This window comes from Babylonia areolata, chromosome 8, assembly GCF_041734735.1.
Source record: "Babylonia areolata isolate BAREFJ2019XMU chromosome 8, ASM4173473v1, whole genome shotgun sequence".
Classification (NCBI taxonomy): domain Eukaryota; kingdom Metazoa; phylum Mollusca; class Gastropoda; order Neogastropoda; family Buccinidae; genus Babylonia; species Babylonia areolata.
This window is the reverse complement of record NC_134883.1, coordinates 2,414,752-2,437,180: the sequence shown is the minus strand read 5'-3', so window position 1 is coordinate 2,437,180 and position 22,429 is coordinate 2,414,752. Positions and strand designations below refer to the sequence as shown.

The following is a 22,429-nucleotide window of genomic DNA, read 5'->3' as shown; positions in this document are numbered from 1 at the left end:
AGCTTATTTTCTTTCCTTTTCTTTTATTTGTTTATCTATTTGTGTATTCATTTACTTTATTTTGGTTCTGCTGTATTGTCTTCATTTTGGTTGGGTTTGTTTTTATTCTTTGGCGTTTTATGCAATTGGTTTGGTTGTGTAATGAACTCCGGCAGTCAATGGGGAAAAAGCAAAACTTACCAGTAGTATCATGTTAAAGAAAAGTCCATCCAAATTTGCTCATCAGCACAACCCACTCAGCTAAAAATTGTGAGAAACTGCTGTTGAATAAGACATTATCTTTTTTGCAAGTGAATGTGATGGGGGAAAGTTGTTTTTTTTTTATTTTGCTGCTTTCTAAACAGAATTTTCTTTATGAAGTTACAGGTCTACACATGTATGCATGACACAGTGTAAGTGTATTAACATTGTCATCAAAATGGAAAAAAACAAAACAAACAATACAGTGGGTATATTAGCAGTATATAGATGTGCAGTGTAATAATTTACAGATTCAGGCTTCTATTTCATTCATCTCTTACAAGAGTGCTGTATGTAATATGTAACTGTAATTTTTTAAGAGTATTGTTTGCTCAGTTTGTCCAATAATCCATGAGATTGGGGCACAATCATTTTGGGTTGTATAGCCTTGGTTCAAGATTCAAGTTCAGTTATATTCATAATGATGATGCTAATGATATAGATAATTTAATGGTGATGATGATTATGATAATAATAATAACAGTGACGACAATGATAGGCGGAGCCCCCATGGCAAAGTGGATGTAACTGAATATCAAATTTGGAGGAAAATTATATTTTAGGCATGTCTGAATCATATTTGGCAACTGAAGAAAAAGACTCAAAAGGTTAACAGTGTATTTGGTTAGAGATGTGTTGTAATGCTGCTTCAAATTAAAACGTTTGATTGTACAGGCTGTTACGATAAATGTCCTGTTTTGGTTTGTCAAATCTCTGCACTCAGCTCTTTCACAAGTCTGACCTCAAGACCTGTCTAAACCTCTCTTCAAAATAGTCATCCACCCCCTCTCTCCCCATTCATGCTTTCCAGTCTGAAGTTCCTCCAGTTTTTTATTCAGTTAGTATTTGAATGAGGGTAAAACTGAAGTAATTCTTATTGACTCTTCCAACCCTGTCAGAACTTCCGTTATCTCTGCCTCTTGAAGGACAGAGAAATATCCCCTTTTCCAGCAAAGCTCGTAATCCTTGCATTGTCGTTGACAGTAAGCTTTCAGTGAAAGATCAGGTTTCAAAGATGTGCCAAGTTGCCGACCTTGAAATCTGCAGAATAGCTTCTATCAGACCATTTTTGACTGTTGACGCAACAAAGACCCTTCTTACATCCTTTGTTCTCTCACGGTTAGATTACTGCAATTCTCTGTTAGCATGTCTCCCCCAGAAGTACGTTGAAAAAATTCAGAAAGTGATGAATTGTGCTGCCCGCCTTGTCTACAAGGCATGCAAACGTGACCACATCTCTCCTCTCCTTGCAGAACTGCACTGGCTGCCTGTTTCTTTCAGAATTCAGTACAAGATTGCCACTGTTTGTTATAATGTTATCTCTGGCTCTGCTCCTCCTTATCTCCAGGAACTCCTCCAGATCTATTTTCTGTCTCGGTCTCTGCGTTCCTCCTGTGACACTCGCATTTTTTGCATACCAAATAAGCTAAAGAAACTCCTTGGGGAACATGCTTTCTCTTTCATTAGACCTGTCGTTTGGAACAAACTCGTTTATTCTGTCCGACATGCTCAGTCTTTTTCCTCGTTCAAATCTGCTCTCAAAACTCACCTTTTCCACAGTTGTTATGATTAGTTTACCCGCCCTGTGTCTGTCTGCGATTATTGGTGGGTAGAGAGAGGAATGGGGCTATATCGGTTTGAATGCCTGGTGTGTGTGTGTGTGTGTGTGTGTGTGTGTGTGTGTGTGTGTGTGAGTGACCTGTTTATTTTGTGATGCATATAGGCAAAAGAATGTTATGAAGTGTATCTGCATCAATGTACATACAATGTGTAATTGTATTTGTAAACACTCAGGGCTCTTTGGAGATAGATTCCAAATATTCATTATTATAATTTATTTGTTCAAATAACTGATGTACGTGAAAGTGCGTAGAGCTGTCTTTGCACAGGACTGTATAGTATAGTTACACATATTATTGTTGTTGTTGTTGTAGATGATGATATTACAGTCATTATCTTAATCATCAGTATTCTTCCTCTTCTTATTATTATTGTATGATAGTCATGTCCGACTATGACCACCAGAACATCAGAGGGGGCAACTGCTGTCCCGACTCTCTGAGCTGGAATTTGATTAAATTGGAGAGCATCTTGCCCAAGTTACATTCCCACTCTCTCAGCCAGTGTTGGGATGGATCCCAAAGGCCAGCTAAGCCCCCAGTAAGTCTGCAGCATTAGGAATCAGTAGTTTGAGAGTCTTGTCATGGCCCTTCACAAAAGACTAAGCTGTAAATGACTTCCCATCCCAATGGAGGAACCATTGATCATACACATAATGTGATTATTATGATGATGATGATGATGATAATGAAGTTAGCGATGATACGGTGTGGTTGTGTTGGCAGCTGCTGAACCAGGCGAGTGAGGTGGTGGGCATGATGTGTCGGTCCACCCTCATCCCCCAGTCCGACAAGGAGAAACGGCTGGTCTCCACACAGCCTGTCAGGTCTCTTTCACTGTCCTGCATGTATTGCATTGTTTTGTATTGTATAGTATTGTACTTTTTGTCAAAACCGAATTTTCTGTGTGAAATTCGGGCTGCTCTCCCAGGGAGAGCGCGTTACATTGTATTGTATTGCATTGTATTGCATTGTACTGTTGGTCACAACAGATCGACCGGTGCAGTAGCCGAGTGGTAAGAATTGGACTTTCAATCTGAGGGTCCTGGGTTCGCATCTCGGTAACGGCGCCTGATGGGTAAAGAATGGAGATTTTTCCGATCTCCCAGGTCAACATATGTGCAGACCTACTCGTGCCTGAACCCCGTTTGTGTGTATACACATGCAGAAGATCAAATATGCACATTAAAGATCCTGTAATCCATGTCAGTGTTTGGTGGGTTATGGAAACAACAACATACCCAGCATGCACATCCCCGAAAACGGAGTATGGCTGCCTACATGGCGGGGTAAAAATGGTCATACACATAAAAGCCCACTGGTGAACCAGGAGTGAACGTGGGAGTTGCAGCCCACAACAAAGAAGTGGCCCCGACAGATTTCTCTGTTTTGTGAAATTCAGGCTGCCTGCCTGCAATATTATTTGTTTCCTATCAAAGTGGATTTTTCTTCATAATTTTTCCAGGGACAATCCTTTTGTTGCCGTGGGTTCTTTTGCGTGTGCTACATGCATACTTAACAAGGGACCTTGGTTTATCTTCTCATCTGAATGACTAGCGTCCATACCACCACTCAAGGTCCAATGGGAGGGGAAAAAAATACTGGCGACTGGGAAACCAATGCACTCAGGTTATCTTGCTTCCTAGGGGTCACATTACCATCAGGCTAACACTCCATGTTTCAACCCCCTACCCCCACTCCCAACACACACACACACACACACACACACACACATTTTTTTCCACAGTTGGTATTGATTTTTTGTGCCTGTGCTGTTCTGTGATATGTGCCAGAAAATACCTGCTTAATTTCATTGGTCACTTAATATGACGTGAATGGGTCACAATTGAGAAAACAAGCATTGTTTTATGGTTCCAAGTATTGCAATACATGTGAGTCATACATGAGTAATCTACTTGAGGTTCCATGTTTGGCATGTATTTAGCATGTTTACAAATCCACACACAGCAACTAAAGTGTTGTCCCAGGAAAAATCCTTAAAAAACAATTTAATTACACATACTTAACCGTGACCCAACTAGTGCAGACTCCGGCAGGGGTCTGACATTGAAAATCCTTAAAAAAACAAATCACTCTGATGTTGATGTACATAGGTATGTGAGTGTATGATTGAAGCCCGACTGAATGACTAAGGAAACCAATGATAAGCACCAAAAGGCAGCCCTCAGTTGGCTCTACCCAGGTAGGCAGCCTGTTATGCAAAAGACTTAAGTTTCATTTGAGTTTGGTCTCTGAGCAAAGTTGGGTGCTGTATAGCATCAATAATGATAATGATAATAATAATAAGATTTTAACCATTGGTTAATCGGTGAACCAACCCATTCCAGAAGTAATAGTCAGCTAGGAAATTGTGTGGACAGTCTGGCCATAGACAAGAGTTAAAACCTTTCCATCACTAGCCCGACTGATTTGAACTCTCTCCCTCTGTCCCTGGTTTATGCACAGTTACAATGCATCTTTGTTTAAGCGGTTGGAAATTATGTGTGGGGTTGTGCATGTTAGTCATGATTTTAATGTTTAAATGCATGTTTCACACGCGAGTTTTTACATTGTACAGTGAGTGCAGTTGGTCATGTTTTGCATGGAAAGGTGCTGTATGATTAGAATTTGTAATTATCATTGCGTGTTACAGCCTGGCAAGCCACCTGACCAAGATAGTCACCAATGTGTCCCTTGCCGACCTGTATCATGCTGGGGGGTTCCAGTCTGAAGGTATGTTTTTCAGTGCTGCAACAAGATCTGGTTGTTTCCTCTGTGTGTGTGTGTGGGTGTGTGTGTTTGAGAGAGAGAGAGAGAGAACAAAACTACACATGCCTGTTCTTGCTACACAGTACAGTACTGCGCAGTTTGGAAAAAAAAAAAACTGAACTACCAGCAGGCTAGCTGTCAAGAGGAATTCAGTGATGTTTTCTTTTGATGTGAGGGAGCTTTAAGGGTTTTAAGTGTGTGCATGTGCACAGGTGCGTGGCCATGCTGATGTGCATGTGTTCATCTTCTAATTTGTTCATTTGTGCTTATATGTATGAAATGAAGCTTTTCTTTGTTTTATGTTAAAAAAAAAGGGAGAAATAATGACTGCCGTTTGTTTTTTCCAGAAACTGAGAAGGACATCCACTTTTACTACAAATCACAGACGTAAGTATTCATACATTGTGTGTGCGTGTGTGTGTTTATGTGTGTGTTAAACGTACTGACTGACAGTTCACTCCAAGTCCATTTGTGGGATGCACTCAATTGCAAAAATTACCCAAAATATTTATCATTGTGCCAAATAGTTTGGAAAAAAAAGATTGAAAAATAAAGTGAGATGTAATTATTTTGGAGCTGTATGCAAATTGACTTCAGGATTGATTTTTTTTTGTTGTTTTTTAAATCAGCCAGATCAAATCTTCATGTTTATTTTTCACCCGTGAGCCTTGAGGATGTAGCCTCTTAAGGTGTGTCTTTGTGTTTTGCAAAAAAAAAAAAAAAAAAAAAAAATCTGTTGTGACAAACAAGAGAAATAGAAATACAAATATGATCATGCATCGTTTTTGTTAATTGATCACTGTAACGTCAGTCCCACCCTGGCCAGTGATTGTCATTATTATGATTATTACTGTTATTACTGTGTCTTCTGTGTCTTCAGTGTTCACATTTCCAGTATTATGAAGAGATGATTATGCATGATCTCTTAAATTATCACTGTCCACCTCTTTTACTCTCCCCATGCTTTCATTTTTGTTAAATATTGTGTAGTGTAGACCCTATTCAGAGCGGGGACTGGATGTGAAAAAGCATACCAGTGCTTATCTATTATCCTCGAAATAAAGAATTTGTCTTGCCTTGTCCCCCACTCCTTTTCTTTTTCCATCCCAATCCGACTTCATTGTTCTTATATTCTGATGTGTGTGTGCTTTTGTGTGTGTGTGTGTGCTTGTGCGTATGTGTGTGTGCCTTTTTATGTCCGTTTTTCCTACATGTTTTATTACCACTGTTCTTATACCTTTATTTAGTATTGTAGTAATGTAGACCCTGTTCAGGGTGGGGAACTCAACCAGATGCAAAAAAAACTATATAAAAAAAAAAGAAAAAGAAAAAAGAGCAACACACCATTGCTTATGTACTATTCTTGGAAATGAAGAATTTTGTCTTGCCTTGTCCTGGTCCCATCAGCCTAGCTCAGGGTGTGGAACTCGACTGGATGCAAAAAATACCCAAATAAAAGCAACACAACAGTGCTTACTTACCATCCTCGGAAATGAAGAACTTTGTCTTGCCTTCTCCCATCAGCCCAGTTCAGGCTGTGGAACTCAACTGGATGCAAAAAAATGACAAAAAAAACAAAAAAACAAAAATACACACACCAGTGCAAGCTTACTTTTCTGGGAAATGACAAATTTTGTCTTGCCTTTGTCCCACCACCAGCCCCACCCTGGCCTGCCCCGACGGTCGCACCACCATCATCAGTCTCCGGTGTGACCCCGAGGAGAAGTCCACCAGCGCCATCCAGCTGCCCCCCAAGTGCTCTGACGGCACCTGTGACGGCTGCACCTTCCATTTCGCCTGGCGCACCCAGCATGCCTGCCCTCGCTGCCAGCGGGAGGACTACGAGGTGGTGCGCGGGGAGTGTGTCAACGGGGAGCAGCTGATTCACTACTACGCTCCAAGGTGGGGGCTTGGTTTGTGTGTGTTTGAGAGTTTAAGATGCTGGGAGATTTGTTTTGATAAAGATGGTTAATTATATATATATATATATATATATATATATATATATATATATGAAATGAACATGGATAGTTATTTTCTTTGTTTACTGCTGGCAAGAGGATGAGAGAAAGTGTTTTATGTGCGTATGTTTGTTTTGCAAATGTGTGTGTGTGTGTGTGTGTGTGTGTAAATGAAACATGCCAGCAAAGTTTACTGTACAGTGGATCACTGTGCAATGTTTGTAACTGTGCTCTGTACAGTTGTAGAGTTGGAAGAAATGGTGAGAAAATTTACTGATTGAGGAAGGGAAAAAGCAACACTTCTGCAGATTTTTATTTACTGCCTTTGGATATCAGAATTCCTGATTCTGTCATTGTTTACTGGTTGTGCATTGAAAATCGGAAAGAACACACTGATTTACAGACAGATCATCTTTTATTTTCATATATATTTTTTTCAGTCAGATTGACAGTCAATGTGTATTTTCTGTCTGGTATTTTTCAGTCAGATTGACAGTGAATGTATATTTTCTGTTTGGTATTTTTCAGTCAGATTGACAGTGAATGTGTATTTTCTGTTTGGTATTTTTCAAAAATGGTTGAAGGTTGAGATGTAGGAAGAACAAAGTTGTACTTTCTTCATCACATGTTTGTATTTTATCACACATGAAAATTCTCAACAGTGTCATCAGTTATGTGCGGCATGTCACTTTCTAGAATTGCACCTTGTTCCAACATTTTCCTTGTTTTCAAGTTCTGATTTTTCTTTAAGTCAGCTTGACCTTCAAAAATGAATAAATAGATAAAAGAGTGAATTAAAAAAATAGAAAATAGAAACAAAAAACACAAACAGTAGTACCAGATTTTACCTTCTTGTTCATTCTTTCAAAGTTGGATTTATAATTGAGTCACCTGCAGATGATTAATGTGACAGGTGAAATCCATGATTTATAATTGAGTCACCTGCAGATGATTAATGTGACAGGAGAAATCCATATGATTTATAATTGAGTCACCTGCAGATGATTACTGTGACAGGTGAAATCCATAATGTGACAGGTGAAATCCATGATTTATAATTGAGTCACCTACAGATGATTACTGTGACAGGTGAAATCCATAATGTGACAGGTGAAATCCATGATTTATAATTGAGTCACCTGCAGATGATTAATGTGACAGGTGAAATCCATGATTTATAATTGAGTCACCTACAGATGATTACTGTGACAGGTGAAATCCATAATGTGACAGGTGAAATCCATGATTTATAATTGAGTCACCTACAGATGATTACTGTGACAGGTGAAATCCATAATGTGACAGGTGAAATCCATGATTTATAATTGAGTCACCTACAGATGATTACTGTGACAGGTGAAATCCATAATGTGACAGGTGAAATCCATGATTTATAATTGAGTCACCTACAGATGATTACTGTGACAGGTGAAATCCATGATTTATAATTGAGTCACCTGCAGATGATTAATGTGACAGGTGAAATCCATGATTATAATTGAGTCACCTGCAGATGATTAATGTGACAGGTGAAATCCATGATTTATAATTGTCACCTGCAGATGATTAATGTGACAGGTGAAATCCATGATTTATAATTGAGTCACCTACAGATGATTACTGTGACAGGTGAAATCCATAATGTGACAGGTGAAATCCATGATTTATAATTGAGTCACCTACAGATGATTACTGTGACAGGTGAAATCCATAATGTGACAGGTGAAATCCATGATTTATAATTGAGTCACCTACAGATGATTACTGTGACAGGTGAAATCCATAATGTGACAGGTGAAATCCATGATTTATAATTGAGTCACCTACAGATGATTACTGTGACAGGTGAAATCCATGATTTATAATTGAGTCACCTGCAGATGATTAATGTGACAGGTGAAATCCATGATTTATAATTGAGTCACCTGCAGATGATTAATGTGACAGGTGAAATCCATGATTTATAATTGAGTCACCTGCAGATGATTAATGTGACAGGTGAAATCCATGATTTATAATTGAGTCACCTGCAGATGATTCATGTGACAGGTGAAATCCATATGATTTATAATTGAGTCACCTGCAGGTGATTACTGTGACAGGTGAAACCCATAATGTGACAGGTGAAATCCATGATTTATAATTGAGTCACCTGCAGATGATTGATTTGACAGGTGAAATCCATGATTTATAATTGAGTCACCTGCAGATGATTGATTTGACAGGTGAAATCCATGATTTATGCCCTAATGGCAGGGAGGGTAGGGGCCACAGCACCTCTTGGTCTGCAGGTTGGGGAGAAGAGAAAATAAAATCCGAAATAGAGGGTTGGGTGACATCAAGTGAGAGAGAGGGATTCATGTGTGTGTGTAAAGCAGACCTGGTTGTACTTATAATTATATAACATTTTTGCTCTCTTTTTTTTTCACACATGATATTTGGTGATTGTGTGTGTTATGAGTCAGCGTATTGTTAGCTTCAGCAGAAGCATGAAAACATTCACAGTGATATGCTACTAACACATCGTGAATGACTGTTTGTAGCTTCTGTGTACGGCTGGATGCCAAGGACCTGAAGCCCATGAAACAGAAATGTCGGATGCTACCTTTTGCTGTGAGTCATCCACTTCTGATTCATCTGTGATAGACTCATCTCTTTTAATACACACTTAGTCTTCTTCTGTAGTATTTGCCTCTCTTTTTTTTTTTTTTTAATTTGATTTTGTCCTTTAGTTTTCGGCCACCCCATTTTCAGGGCTGTTGTGGCACTACATTCATGAATCCTTCATATATAGCCGGCAACACACTTGCTCAATCTGACACAGTATAATGTGTAAACAAAATACTGTACAGTATAGTCTGCCAGAGTAGAAATGTAACTGTTTAATAAAAAACAAAAACAAAAAAAAACCCATCTCATGGCACTGGAGACTATTTAAATTTTTAGCTGATGAAGGTTTTTCCTTTTGTTCTGTATGTTTGCCCCATTCTGGGGTCACATCTCCCTGTTTTCTTATATGGTTGCTTCAAAAGAGTGTTTTCTTTTTTTTTTTTTTTTTTTTTTTTTTTTTTTTACAAAGAGCCTTTTCTGCCGTTACAGTTAACAGGAGTTTCTTTCTCTTTTCAGTATATCACTGTGTGCACAGTGTAAAATTTGATGTGGTAGGCATGTTCTCTTTGCAGTTACCTGGCTGTATTTTGTATGGCAGTTGAATACAACACCTTTGCACTTATGGACCAGTTTCCATGCAGATGAATTTGAAACTGATTCTTTGTTGTTGTTGTTTTGTTTTTTTGGTTTTGTTTTGTTTTTGTTTTGTTACCTGCTTTATTGTTTCAGGACAGAATGGTGTACATTGAGAGTAGTTCATGTACCATCCTCCATGAGGATGTTAGGGGCTCTTTTAGTTCAAATGATATCACCTCTTATTGAAATTCTGCACTGGAAATTTCCTCTTTTCTATCTCTGTTTCAGGCCTCTTACTTCTGTCTTGCTGCTCCATTCACCTGTATTTTGTTTCAAGAAAATTTGATTTTTTTCTTCTTCTGGATTTGATAGTTTGGGATTCTAACGATGTTACTGTTGTTTGCTTTATTTGTGCCCAGAATGTGTAAGGTGGCTGCTTGCATATATTTTTGTTTTGTATGCCTATTATATGTAATTTTGTGTATGTTTGAATTCAGGTTATGTTGATTTTTTTTAATCCTCTTTTGAAAATGGACACACTGGTCAACATCCAAGGTGTGGCCCAGATTATCTGCATGAACATGAAGTTGTGCCCAAGTTTCTTTTCCAAATGTGCTTTTTTAGTGGGGAGGGTTGGGGGGATTGTTGGGGGGTGGGGGGGGGTAGGTTTTTTGGGGTTTTTTTTTTCTTCTTTTCTTAGGTTCTATAGGATCAACAATGACAATGTTTTCAGCCTGGATATGGCCTTGTGTGGTCAGCGGGACAATAAGCAGCAATGTCAAATAAACAGTTATCAAGATTATGTCACAGGTGATGGTGGCTATACCTGTGACTCTGGCTGTGGGACTCATTCTCATCATACTGCTGATCTACTGCTGGTCAAGAAACAGAAAGTGAGTTGTGTGTGTGTCTGTGTGTGTGTGTGTGTGTACTATGTAGGTGCATACAAGAGCATTCAGATATAAGTGAGGATATTGTATGAGAGCAGGAAAAGAACAGAAATCACTAAATATTATCATGAGTATGTGACTGAGCGTAAAGACAAGACTGACTTTTAAACTTGTCATAAAATGAAATATTTCAGTATCTTTAAAAATGAAGATCAGATACCAAAAATGATTCGGTACATAATCCGGGTTACCACCAGTGATGTTTTCCTCAGTTTGTTTTTGCAGGATGATATTGCATGTTTGTAGTGATGCCTCAGACTGTACATGTCGTCTTGAATTGGTGTGTGTACAAGATATGTGTATGCACGTTAGCTAAGCATGGTCCATTAAATAAGTGTCTTTAATTATTTGGATTTGTTATATCTTTCTTTTCTGGGTGTTTTTTTTTTTGTAATTTATTGACATCTTTGGTTTATTTTATATCATTTTAGTTTGATATTGTATATCCAGTGAGTTCTTCAGCTTGTGTTTTTAATCTTGGGATTTTCCTTACATATACTTTTTTTTCAATAAATGTTTACATAAATCTCTATATAAACGTATATCTATATTCTATATATTTATAAGTAGACCATCGAGAAAAAAACTTGTTTAATTTTTTCTCTAGTATTTGCTGGGCTCTCCAGACTGACCAGAATGCAGAGCCTCTGTAGGTCAGGCGTTTGTTCTCACATTGAAATAGTTTAAACATGAAGCAGATGTGGTGTGGCAAAATGATGTGGATCAGTCTGTAGGTCAGGCGTTTGTTCTCACCTTGAAATAGTTTAAAAATGAAGCAGATGTGGTGTGGCAAAATGATGGGGATCAGTCTGTAGGTCAGGCGTTTGTTCTCACCTTGAAATAGTTTAAAAATGAAGCAGATGTGGTGTGGCAAAATGATGGGGATCAGTCCGCATGCTTTGCCCCTTTGCCTCTGCAACGGAAGCTTGACAACAAAGAAGAAAATATATTTCATCTTGTTTAGTTTCTTGACACAGTGGGACATATTATAAATCCTGATCTGTGGACCAGAAGTGATGCATTCCAGGCTGAGATGGCATGCATGCAGAGATGCCAACCCCTGTCAAGTGTTCATAGGAACAATCAGGAAATTGGTGGGAACATTCTGAATTTGGTAGGAACACTGAGTCTGAGCCACATCAGCAAACGGGCACAAGTGCTGTTTGACAGAGACGCAACTTGATTCAGCCACATTCTCTCTTATTAAGCTGATTGGTCCACTCATGCACACGATTAGATGAGCATCATCATGTGAGACCAAGGTAAGTATGATTGCCCTGGCCTCGTGATCGATAAGTCTAGAGTGTCTGGGTAATGCTACAACAAGAAAGCACACGACCATGCTATGTAGCCGAAAATGAACTTGTCAAAACAAGTTTGACGTTGGCATAATGATGGAACAAACTGCGATTGAGCACAGAAATGGTAACGGTTGGCATCTCTGTGCATGGTGCGGTGTGGTGTGGTGTGCCTCAGGCTGGAATACAAGTACTCCAAGCTGGTGGAGACAGCCGGGGGTCAGGACGGTGAGCTGCCTGGCGTGGAGACATGCGGCATGGAGGAGGGGGAGGAGGAGGATGCCGTCCACTTCACCAACAGCAAGGGGCCCCGGCTCCTGCAGAAGATGCGGCAGAAGATGCGCAGGTCCAGAAGCAAGGTGGGTGGAGGGTGATGGTGACTTTGTTGTTCAATTTGTGGTGTGGGTTTTGTTTTTTTGTTGTTGGTTTGTTTTGTTTTGTTATTTTTTCCAGGAATTCAATGTTGTTTTGTCTATACATCTCTGGTTAATGGTCACTTGGTGTCGCAAAGTTTTTGTTTTTTTCCATTCTTGAAGTATATTGTTCAGTTTCATTGATGTATTGCTTTGACTGTCTTGTCAGCTATTTACTGGACATTTTCTTGTTCATCTTGGTGTTGGCAGTTCGTGATGGTGTGTGCAGATGCCGAGAGCAATGTAATATGCAGTTAAAAAAATGATTACTATGACAAGAATAATGTGTAAACTAATTCATCTTATCACTCTGCTGTGAATAACGTTTCAGTCAAGTAATAAATCTGATCACTTTGCTGTGTGTAATAAATTGAACATTTGTATGATCACAATACTGAGCCAAAAAAAAAAAAGTTTAATTGAATATAGAAAGTTTTGGGTGGAGTGGTTCATGCAGATTTGATGTTTGAAAAAATGTGTTACCAAACAAATTATGCTGTTGTTGTGTTGCAGGATGACTCCTTTGCAGCTGTGCGCATGCATGAGAAGCTGCCTCTGACATAGACAAGGTGTGGTCCACAGTGCACAATATTCCCTATGGAGGCCTTTTTGATGATATGTTAGCAGCTTTCACACAGTCATGGAAGTCAGGAAAAGTATTGGGATAAAAAAAAAAGAGAACTATTTACAGGACTGGAAAAGTCTTGGCAGAAAATATGTTTTTGTCTTTAAGGGTTTGAGGATTTGGAATTTAACCCTCTTGACCAGTACCATTCAACAAAGAGCTTTATAGATTTTTTTTTTTAATTTGATGAAAATTAAACATCTACAGCAGGATATCCACTGATCTGTATTGTCAGCTGTGTAGCGGAATTAAAAAAAAAAAATTATGCAGTGTGGCTTTGTGTTTCGTTGGGTAACTCTTGAGGCTGGTCAGGAAGGAAAAAATATGGAACTTTGATTGGTCAGTTCTGTGGGAACCCTGTAAAGCACTGGCTTCCACAGAGTGTTGGCATTTAGAGCAGGGGAAACAACCATGTAATCTGTTTTCGGAAAGAGTCTGCCGACTTACACTTTAGCTGTATAATATATATATATATATATATATATATATATATATTATATATATATATAAAGATCTAAGGTCTGAAGAGAAAAATGGGAAAATTGCTACAATTGTCAAAGGATGGCTTTGAAACCACAGAGGTTGGAAATGCAGGGTAGTGCTATTTTCTGTAGCCATATTTTCATATCTGGGAAAAGAGAATAACATGACCTGTCATTTTCAGAAAGGAGTATGTGAAATTTAAAAAGGTGGAAAAGTCCTTCAAGGAAGGCAAAAAAATCTATGTTGTAAATATATATATACATTGAAGACTTTGAACTGTTTGAATTTAGTGCTTGTCCAATCAGTACTTGCCTGAAAATGCTTTGTAGAATATGAGAATTGTCCTTAAAAAAAAAAAAAAACTGCTAAAAGATGTTTCCATGTCTCAGAATCTTTGTGGAATATGACAAAGTTTGTGAAAAGTATTTATAAACAAAGCTTTACTTTTGAAATTTTGAATTGGCAAGCGGATGTAAAATGAAAAAAATTACATTCTCCGATTTTGTGTCTTGCATCAGTGACTCATCTCTCTCTCTCTGTGCTTACATAAATATTTATGTATATGGCGTTCATTTCTTTTTTGGTTAGTTTTCGTGCCCTCACTGAAATTGCAAAACAGTCAGTTAATTGATGCATCACTAACCACCCGTCCCCAAACCCCCCACCTCCACCACGTTGTTATAAGGTTAATGTTGTTGATGTTCCCAGAAAGCTTGGCGAAAGCATGCGTCAGTAAACTATCTCTACGAGAATGGTGATGAACGACATGTTGCATAATACCAGAAACCCGTTCAGCATCCAAGATGAATGCATGGCTGCCATGGGCAAAGCCTGCAGTTTTGAGCTTTTTTGTTATTGTTGTTAAGTGTGTCAGTGGTTTTGGGTTGGTTTGTTTTTTGTTGTTGTTGTTGTTGTTTTTGGGGGGGGGTTGTTTTTTTTCTTTTTGGAAAAATAATATCTATAAGACCTATTAATTTCTTAATTTTTATGACCAGATATACCTTTGATCTGAATTTGTTGAATCTTGTTATGAGTGAGTGTAATATTTCTGTGTGGAACACAAAGGACTTGAGTTTGGTTTCAAAATACTTTAGTTTTGTTTACAGTGTCCTTTTTTTCAAATAATGAAATGCAGTTTTGAATCTCAATCCTTTCAGCTGTCTGAGACAAAAGAAAATTATTCCAGTGATAATTCTGCGAGATAACTATCACAAGAATCTCAGTTCCAACCTAACAAATTGAAATGGCCAATAATTGTTTGAATGCATAATTCAGTATTTCAGCTAATTTTTTTTTGGTTGCATTTTAGTTTATTTCACTGAAATGTTTGCATTATATACTCTAGTTCTTTAAAAAAAAAAAAAAAAAATTCTAAATGCAGATATGTTGGGGAAAAAAAGCAGTGTTTGCTTTAAACATGTCTTTATTCTCAAAATCAAGTAAAAGACATTGCAAACACATAGAGCAGCAACAAACTGAAGCTTATGGTATGCTCGATAAACAACACATGCACACATTGAACGCATAACACAATGGCAGCATAATAAACACTGATTTTTTTTGATTTTTTTTTTTATAATGCATATGAACAATATTTTTGCAACCAAGTGGATCTGACCCAACCTGTCTTGTAATGAAAAAAAAATCAATTAGGAAATGACTGCATTCACTGTTTCATTTGTTTTTTAAAATGGATACAGACTATATTTTAGATAAATTTAAGATAAAGAAAGAGGGGGAAGGGGTGGAAATCACAAAGTTTTTAAATTCAGCAATTCCTTACAATCAAAAGAAACTATGCAAGAATACCCCCAATTAATAACAGAACTGTAGGTGTAAAATAACCACGTAAGCATATGGTTTTCTTTTCAATTATATTGATTATAACGATTTCATGTTAAGTATGTTTGATGTTTATTTTGTACTTTTGTCTGTGCCTATATTATTTATTTAATACTGGTCACTCAAGCTGTCATTTTTGTGTAATACTTGATTGAAAAGTATGGTATTCATTTGTGTATGTGTGAAGTTTTTGCTACTTTCATTGTAATGTGTAATATATATACATATACAGTATAAAAAAAAAAGTTAAAAAAAAAATTTTGCTAGAGGAAAAAGACAATGATATGCTTTTAAACAGCAGAGAAAAATACACTTGCTAAAGGTATAACAAATGTTTATCAATCTGTGCTAAAGCTCTGAAGAAATACGTCGTTTTGTTGTGTTTTGTATTTTACACAATCTTTCTCACTTTTGTTTTGTTTTTTGCAAGGTTTCCTGCTTTTTCTATCAAATAGTTTTTGACCAACACAATGTGTGACCTGGCCCAGCCTTCACTGATCACCAATATGGCCACAGTTTGGCAGGTCTTGCCTGCTTGAGATTGAAACAGTTTGATGTTAATGCTTTGTTTTTCTTTCCGGCTTTTTTTCTTTGATGTGAATACATTATACTTTGATATTGTCTTTACTATGAATGGATTATTATTTATTATTATTTTTCTATATGTGAATGTGTTACTTTTTTCTTCATAAATTGCATCAAGTCCCATTATACTTTGATATTGTCTTTACTATGAATGGATTATTATTTGATTTATTATTATTTTTCCATGTGTGAATGTGTTACTTTTTTTCTTCATAAATTGCATCAAGTCCTCCACCCTGCTGATCAGTATCAAATCAGAAATGAACAGGAAATTTGTTTCCATTCATGGATATTTTGTCACTGCAGTATTTTTTGTGTGTTTGTTCATATTTTTCCCCTTGGGTAAATCTTACTTAACTCACAAGTGTTGAAAGTGTACATTGTTTTTAAGTTGTGGTTTTTGCCTCATTCATTGGTGTGATCTTGTTCTTAGCAGTATTTCTGCTGTGACCCCCCCTCCACCTTGAGCATTCATATTATGCCATTTGAAGTTAGAAACGTGATACACAGATGCTGTGAACACACGTTCTGTGATCTTAGTATTTATGCTATATGGGCCTTTGATTCCGAAGAGGCTGGGTCACCCTGAACTTTGTAGCAGTTGTGGTCTGTGAAGTAGTTAGGACCAGTTACTCATTGTCAAAACTGTTTGTTAGGTAGAAGATGACCCAACAGAAACCAGTTTCATTGCTGTTTTTCAAGTCTAGGAACAGTTCAGTTTCTCAAGGAAGCGTCGCTGCGTTCCGACTAATCCATGAATATCCTACACCCCATCTGCTGAACAGATGCCTGACCAGCAGTGAAACCATATGCGCTTAGTCAGGCCTCAAGTTCTGTAGAAAGGTGCAGTTCCTATGAAAAACCCTTAAAAAAAAAAACAACAACATGATCTAATAAAAAATTCCTGGCATGTTTGACATGCATGGTTGACCATACCAGTGCTTTATATTTCCTCTTTTTTTTCATGGGTCCAGTATTTGGTTATGTAAAACTTGAGTTCATTAACTTGTGAATTGCTTGCAAACTAGGCCTATTGGTTTGCTCTGCTTGGCCAAATTTCGCGCGGCTAACAGTGAAAAGACGGGCCCACCCGCTCTCAGCCTATCATACGCCTCTAAAAACTATAAGCGCTTAATCATTCCGTGGCCATGAACAAAAATGCCCCATGAGAACCACGGCGGAGACGCGGGGACGGACGGGCGGGCGGGCATTCGAGTTTGACATGGTAAGTATATTTAACACCAAACATGGAGTATAATACAAACTCCTCCTTTTGGTGTCATATACTGTACCATGTCAAACTGATGCAGAATTTAAAGCAAATGGAGGAGGGCAACGCCTACTGGTTCATATGGGGAGCCCTTGTAACTGAGACGGCAGTGTTAGCCGCGACAAAGGAAATCCCCTTGGAACCGTCAGCCCTGGTCATACGGAAATTCCTGAGGTAGAAGTTGATGAAGGGATTCTCAGACCTCCAGAAGGCTGCCTCCAAGACATGCTGTGTTGGCACTGGAAAGCAGCCGAAGTAGCTATGGCCCGCACTTCGTGTGCTGTGGGATGAAGACAGCTGATATCCCTGTGTGCATGAGAGTAGGCTCTACGAATGACTTGGGAAACCCAGCGGGAGATGGTGCCTGCAGCGATGTCTTTCTTGTAATTCTCATTGAGGGAGATGAGCAGACACCTCTGAGAAGAACGCCTATGGCGAGACCTATCCCAATAATATTTGAGACACCGAACAGGACAGGTGCCTATCCTCATCATCTTGGGCAAGAATATCAGACAAAGGTCTGACCCTCGGAGAGGGGGAAGGAACCTCAGGGTCTTGGTTCTTAGCCAGAAACCTGAGCCAGACTAAGAGGGGCGTCTTTTCACTGTTAGCCGCGCGAAATTTGGCCAAACAGAGCAAACCATAGGCCTAGTTTGCATCAGTTTGACATGGTAAGTATATGTAAACACCAAACATGGAGTATAATACAAACTCCTCCTATTGCTTGCATACTTGCAATTCAGGCACACATTTTTATAAACTTTCTCCCCTTTAACCAGGAAAAAGTTTATATTTCTTTTATTTTTTCTGAAATTCAAGCATTCAGGCTTGGCAAAACTTTCAATTATCCAAAAAACAAAACATCCCACCCCCCTCCCCAGCATAAAAATGTTTCCCTTTCGGTGAAAATTGTCCTGAAACTCTAAGAACTATACAATACCCACCCACCCACCTCCCAAAACAAAATCTTGACATCTTTAAAAAAAAAAAAAAAAAAAAAAAAAAAAAAAAAAAAAAAACAAACAAGAAAACATTTGGGCCTGTTTTAATTTGAAACTGCCAATTCTAAGAGGAAGTGTCAGTACCATATAGTAACTAGAAAATGCCAGACATGCTAAAAACAATACACAGCTCATTCCCCCCCCCCGCCCCCCTCCCCTCCAGCACAAATGACGCAAACATGGCACATTTGAGAACTTGAGCTAAATAAACAGATTAACACTAATTTTATGCAACACCCTATTCGCTGGCCATTTTTGTCACAATTTTTCTATCGTGTACCTTTCTGTATGTTCTGCAAGGCCATGTAGACTGGTCTTAAAATTTTCTGTGTGGGCTGAAGGAATTTTCACCGGTACATTTTTTACCATCATTTCTTGAAGAGGGGGGGGGGGGGGGTTGGTAAGTACATGGTAGGCCTCCCATCCTTGTTGACTGATACTTGCTGCTGGCCACTGGTTATTCACAAATTCAAGAACAAAATTGTTAAACATTTAAAATGGACATCTGTACACAAAACTGGACGCTTATATATAAATTTTCTATTGAAAATACAACTGTCGACACGAGTTACTGTGTACCACTTCCAAAGGGTCAGAAATATGGCATTAATAATACTTGCTTAACCTTCGCTGTCTGTCGCTTTTGACTACACACACAGTCGTCCATGACCCATACCTTTTAAAGAGACAAAAACCTGTATATTCTTCCAAAGCTTATAACAAAAATAAATTTACAAAAAGGAAAACATATCGTAACAACTGACTGCACACACATGCGCTCACACACACAGACTCGCTCGGAAGAAACGCATACACTCGCACACACAACTGACCACACACAAACGCACAACACCACATGCACATACATACAAACCCTACTTATGCACACAGAGATAGACTGAGACAGCGAGAGAGAGAGAGAGAGATGACTAGTAGCATCCTATACACGCACAAAGATATTCAGTCACACAGGTACATGCTGTTAGAGAAAGGGATGGAAGGGGGTTAAAGCTGAAGACAGGTGAAAGGGACAGGGCGGGGGGGTAGTGAGGCTATTGAAAGTAAAACTTCTTTAGTTTCCTTCACTAATTGCAAATTAAACCTTGTAAAATCACTATTAAAAAGGTATGGGTCGTGCATGACCCACACAAGCTTTCGAGGGGTTATCACGTTTTTTTCCTCTTTAAAAAGCATGGGTCATACACGACCCACACAAGCGTCCGTGTGTAGTTAAAACGCCACCTTTAATTATTCATTAACTAATTAATGAATTTTTTTCATTTTTTGGAAAAGTTGACCTTTCAGGTGTAGGAAGCACTTCTGAAATTTTGTAGAAAAATATTATGAATTGGCTGAGATATTTGCTTTTTTTTTTGTACCTCTCTGGGTCGTGTACGACCCACGATAGCCAGCGAAGGTTAAAGCCCTACGAACCACAAAGCCTTGGGCTAGCAACTCAAAAGAAAACATTCTGAACTTCATAAATGCCCAAACATTTTGCATTCAGACTTAGTCTGACAACATTTTAAAGTTCATAAATGCCCAAACATTTTGCATTCTGACTTAGTTTGACAAACTTACATTCACGCAATGCCTAAAGTTTAAACATCACTGGAGGGCTTACGAGGACATACTGCACAATATGCAAACCCTTCATCTGACAAGAATGCATTCATAACATACATTGTATCAATCTCTGCATCACTCCTTAAAAAAAAAAAAAAATTCACCATAATAATAATAATGGTACTTATATAGTGCTAAATCTTGTGCATAAACAAATCAAAGCGCTTTCGCACCAGTCATTCTCACGCAAGCATAACTCTAAAACTGAAAGGGGAAAAAAAAAAAATTCTAAAAAGACAAGGAAGAGGCAGGGAAGGGAGGCGATTTTGGGAAGAGGTGGGTTTTAAGGCCAGACTTGAAAGAGCTGAGTGTGGAGACTTGACGAAGCGAAAGAGGAAGTTCATTCCAATTGCAAGGTCCAGAGACAGAGAAAGAACGGTGGCCAACAGTCGAGAGTTTGAATCTGGGTATGTGTAAGTGGAGTGGATCCGAAGCTGATCGTAGTGAGCGAGATGGAGTGTAGAGGTGAAGGCAGCCACAGAGATAGGAAGGGGCTGATTTGTGAATACATTTGTAGCATAGAGTGCTGATCTTGTACTTTATTCGGTGTGAGACAGGGAGCCAGTGGAGATGTTGCAAAAGAGGAGTGGTGTGCTCAGATCTTTTCTTTCTGAGGACGAGTCGGGCAGCAGAATTTTGTATGCGCTGAAGGGATTGAATGGATGAAGCAGGCAAACCAGACAATAGAGAGTTACAGTAGTCAAGGCGAGAGAGAATGAGAGAAACGACAAGTCTAGATGTTGCGTCAGTGGACAGATATTTCCGGATGGAACTGATGCGCCGCAGTTGACAGTAGCAGGATTGACATGTCTGATTGATAAATGTTTGCATGGACAGTGTGTTGTCAAGGACAACGCCGAGGTTCCTGACTGAAGTGGACAGAGGGATGGAGCTAGGGAGGAAGGCAGTAGAATAGTTAAGACGCTTATCTGTCAAAGCTGTGTCTGTGAGAGTCTGGATTCAAATCCCAGTCTCGTGCTATCTAACAAGTTTGACTGGAAAATCAAACTTAAGCATCTAGTCATTCGGATGAGACAATAAAGCGGGGCCTTGTAGGCAGCATGCACTTGGGGTACCTCACTTTATGTCAACGTAAGTTGCCGACTGGAAAAATTCTGCAGAAGAAATCCACCGTGACAGGCAGGCCATTTTCTCATGCACCCAGGACCTGACTGGTCTATCAGATGTGGTGTGCCATATAGGAAATTTTCTGAATATAGTGACTCCTCCATGAGATCCTGAAATATAGCAGGCCTTAATACCACAAACCTCAATGAGTCTCCAGTTTAAAAAAACAAAACAAACCTGTTCACAAAAAATGTAAAGGAAAAAACTTCCATCACCAGTCTCCTCCCGATCTCCACACCCACAATTTTTTTTTTTTTTTTTTTTTAAACTGCACTGCAACATAAAAGAAAAAAGCTGATTTTTCAGTCCATGGAACTTTGGAAGACAACAAAAATTACAACTTACAGAAAATGAATGTTGGCAATACATCACACATGTAATATCAAGAATTTGATTGGAGCAGAACACAAAATCCATCTGGCAAGTTTTCAACCCTGGATGAAATGGCCTCTTGTGATCATTATTATTGTAGTTTATCGTCCAGCAAAGGGCCATATCAAGACTGCCCAACTTTTCAATTGTCCAACCGCATTAAACACAAAACAGTCACACACACACAAAAAAAAACAAGCATTAGGATAAACCTAAAAAACACAGTTCATGACACATTAACCTAACCATGTCGTCTCCACAATACAAAAAATTGAAAAAGGAAAAAGAAAAAAAAAATCGAGCTAAACAAAAAATGCATAAAAAAAAAAAGCCATAACGGGCAAGTAACACTGCAAAATGGACGAGTTCACCCATCCCAGTGTTTAAAATTTCACGACCAAATCGCCTGAGCAAAACAGCACAGACAGTACCTCATACACAGACTACAGAACAGAGAAAAAGGTGCCGAGGCTTGCTAGAAAAGAAAGGGGGAATGGACTGGGAAGGCAGAAAAAAGGAGACCACAGTGAAGGAAGAAAAAAAAAAAGGCAGAAACAGCAATAGAAAAGAGGAAATTTCTAGCACAGAATTTCCAGAAGGCCGGGGTGCAATCGTACTGAAAGACCCCAACCCCCTGACATCCCCACAGGCGACATCCCTTGTGATCGGCTATGCTGTAAACGACATGATTTTAACTCGAACCATGTCAAATGGGCAGACTGAATCAAAAAGGATTTGACCAGAGACTCGATTCAGAGCAAGAAAAAAGAAAATGTATCATTCACAAACAACTGACCAGAGACTCAATTCAGAGCAAGAAAGAAAATGTATCATACACAAACAACTGACCAGAGACTCAATTCAGAGCAAGAAAGAAAATTATCATACGCAAACAACTGACCACAGACTCAATTCAGATCAAGAAAGAAAATGTATCAGAAACAAACAACTGCCCAATCTTCTGGGGACAAAAGAGGGCATGGGCAATAAATTACAAGTTTTGTATAGGGGTACCAAGACCACTGTTTTGTGTTGCTGCTGCTCCTAACAGCACACACAAA

The 22,429-nt window shown here is 38.7% G+C and overlaps 1 protein-coding gene across 1 annotated transcript in view; it reads left to right on the top strand.

Moving 5' to 3' along the window:
• The window catches only part of LOC143284455 (endosome/lysosome-associated apoptosis and autophagy regulator family member 2-like), a 46,067-nt gene extending 29,161 nt beyond the window's left edge, over nucleotides 1-16,906 (top strand). Inside the window, exons 15-22 of the mRNA XM_076591097.1 lie at nucleotides 2,586-2,686; nucleotides 4,513-4,592; nucleotides 4,976-5,015; nucleotides 6,288-6,530; nucleotides 9,133-9,202; nucleotides 10,586-10,668; nucleotides 12,202-12,382; nucleotides 12,950-16,906. Coding sequence (XP_076447212.1) covers nucleotides 2,586-2,686; nucleotides 4,513-4,592; nucleotides 4,976-5,015; nucleotides 6,288-6,530; nucleotides 9,133-9,202; nucleotides 10,586-10,668; nucleotides 12,202-12,382; nucleotides 12,950-13,000 — 849 coding nt within the window. The 3' untranslated portion in view covers nucleotides 13,001-16,906. The remainder of the gene's footprint in view (nucleotides 1-2,585; nucleotides 2,687-4,512; nucleotides 4,593-4,975; nucleotides 5,016-6,287; nucleotides 6,531-9,132; nucleotides 9,203-10,585; nucleotides 10,669-12,201; nucleotides 12,383-12,949) is intronic.
• The last annotated feature ends 5,523 nt before the right edge of the window (nucleotides 16,907-22,429 follow it).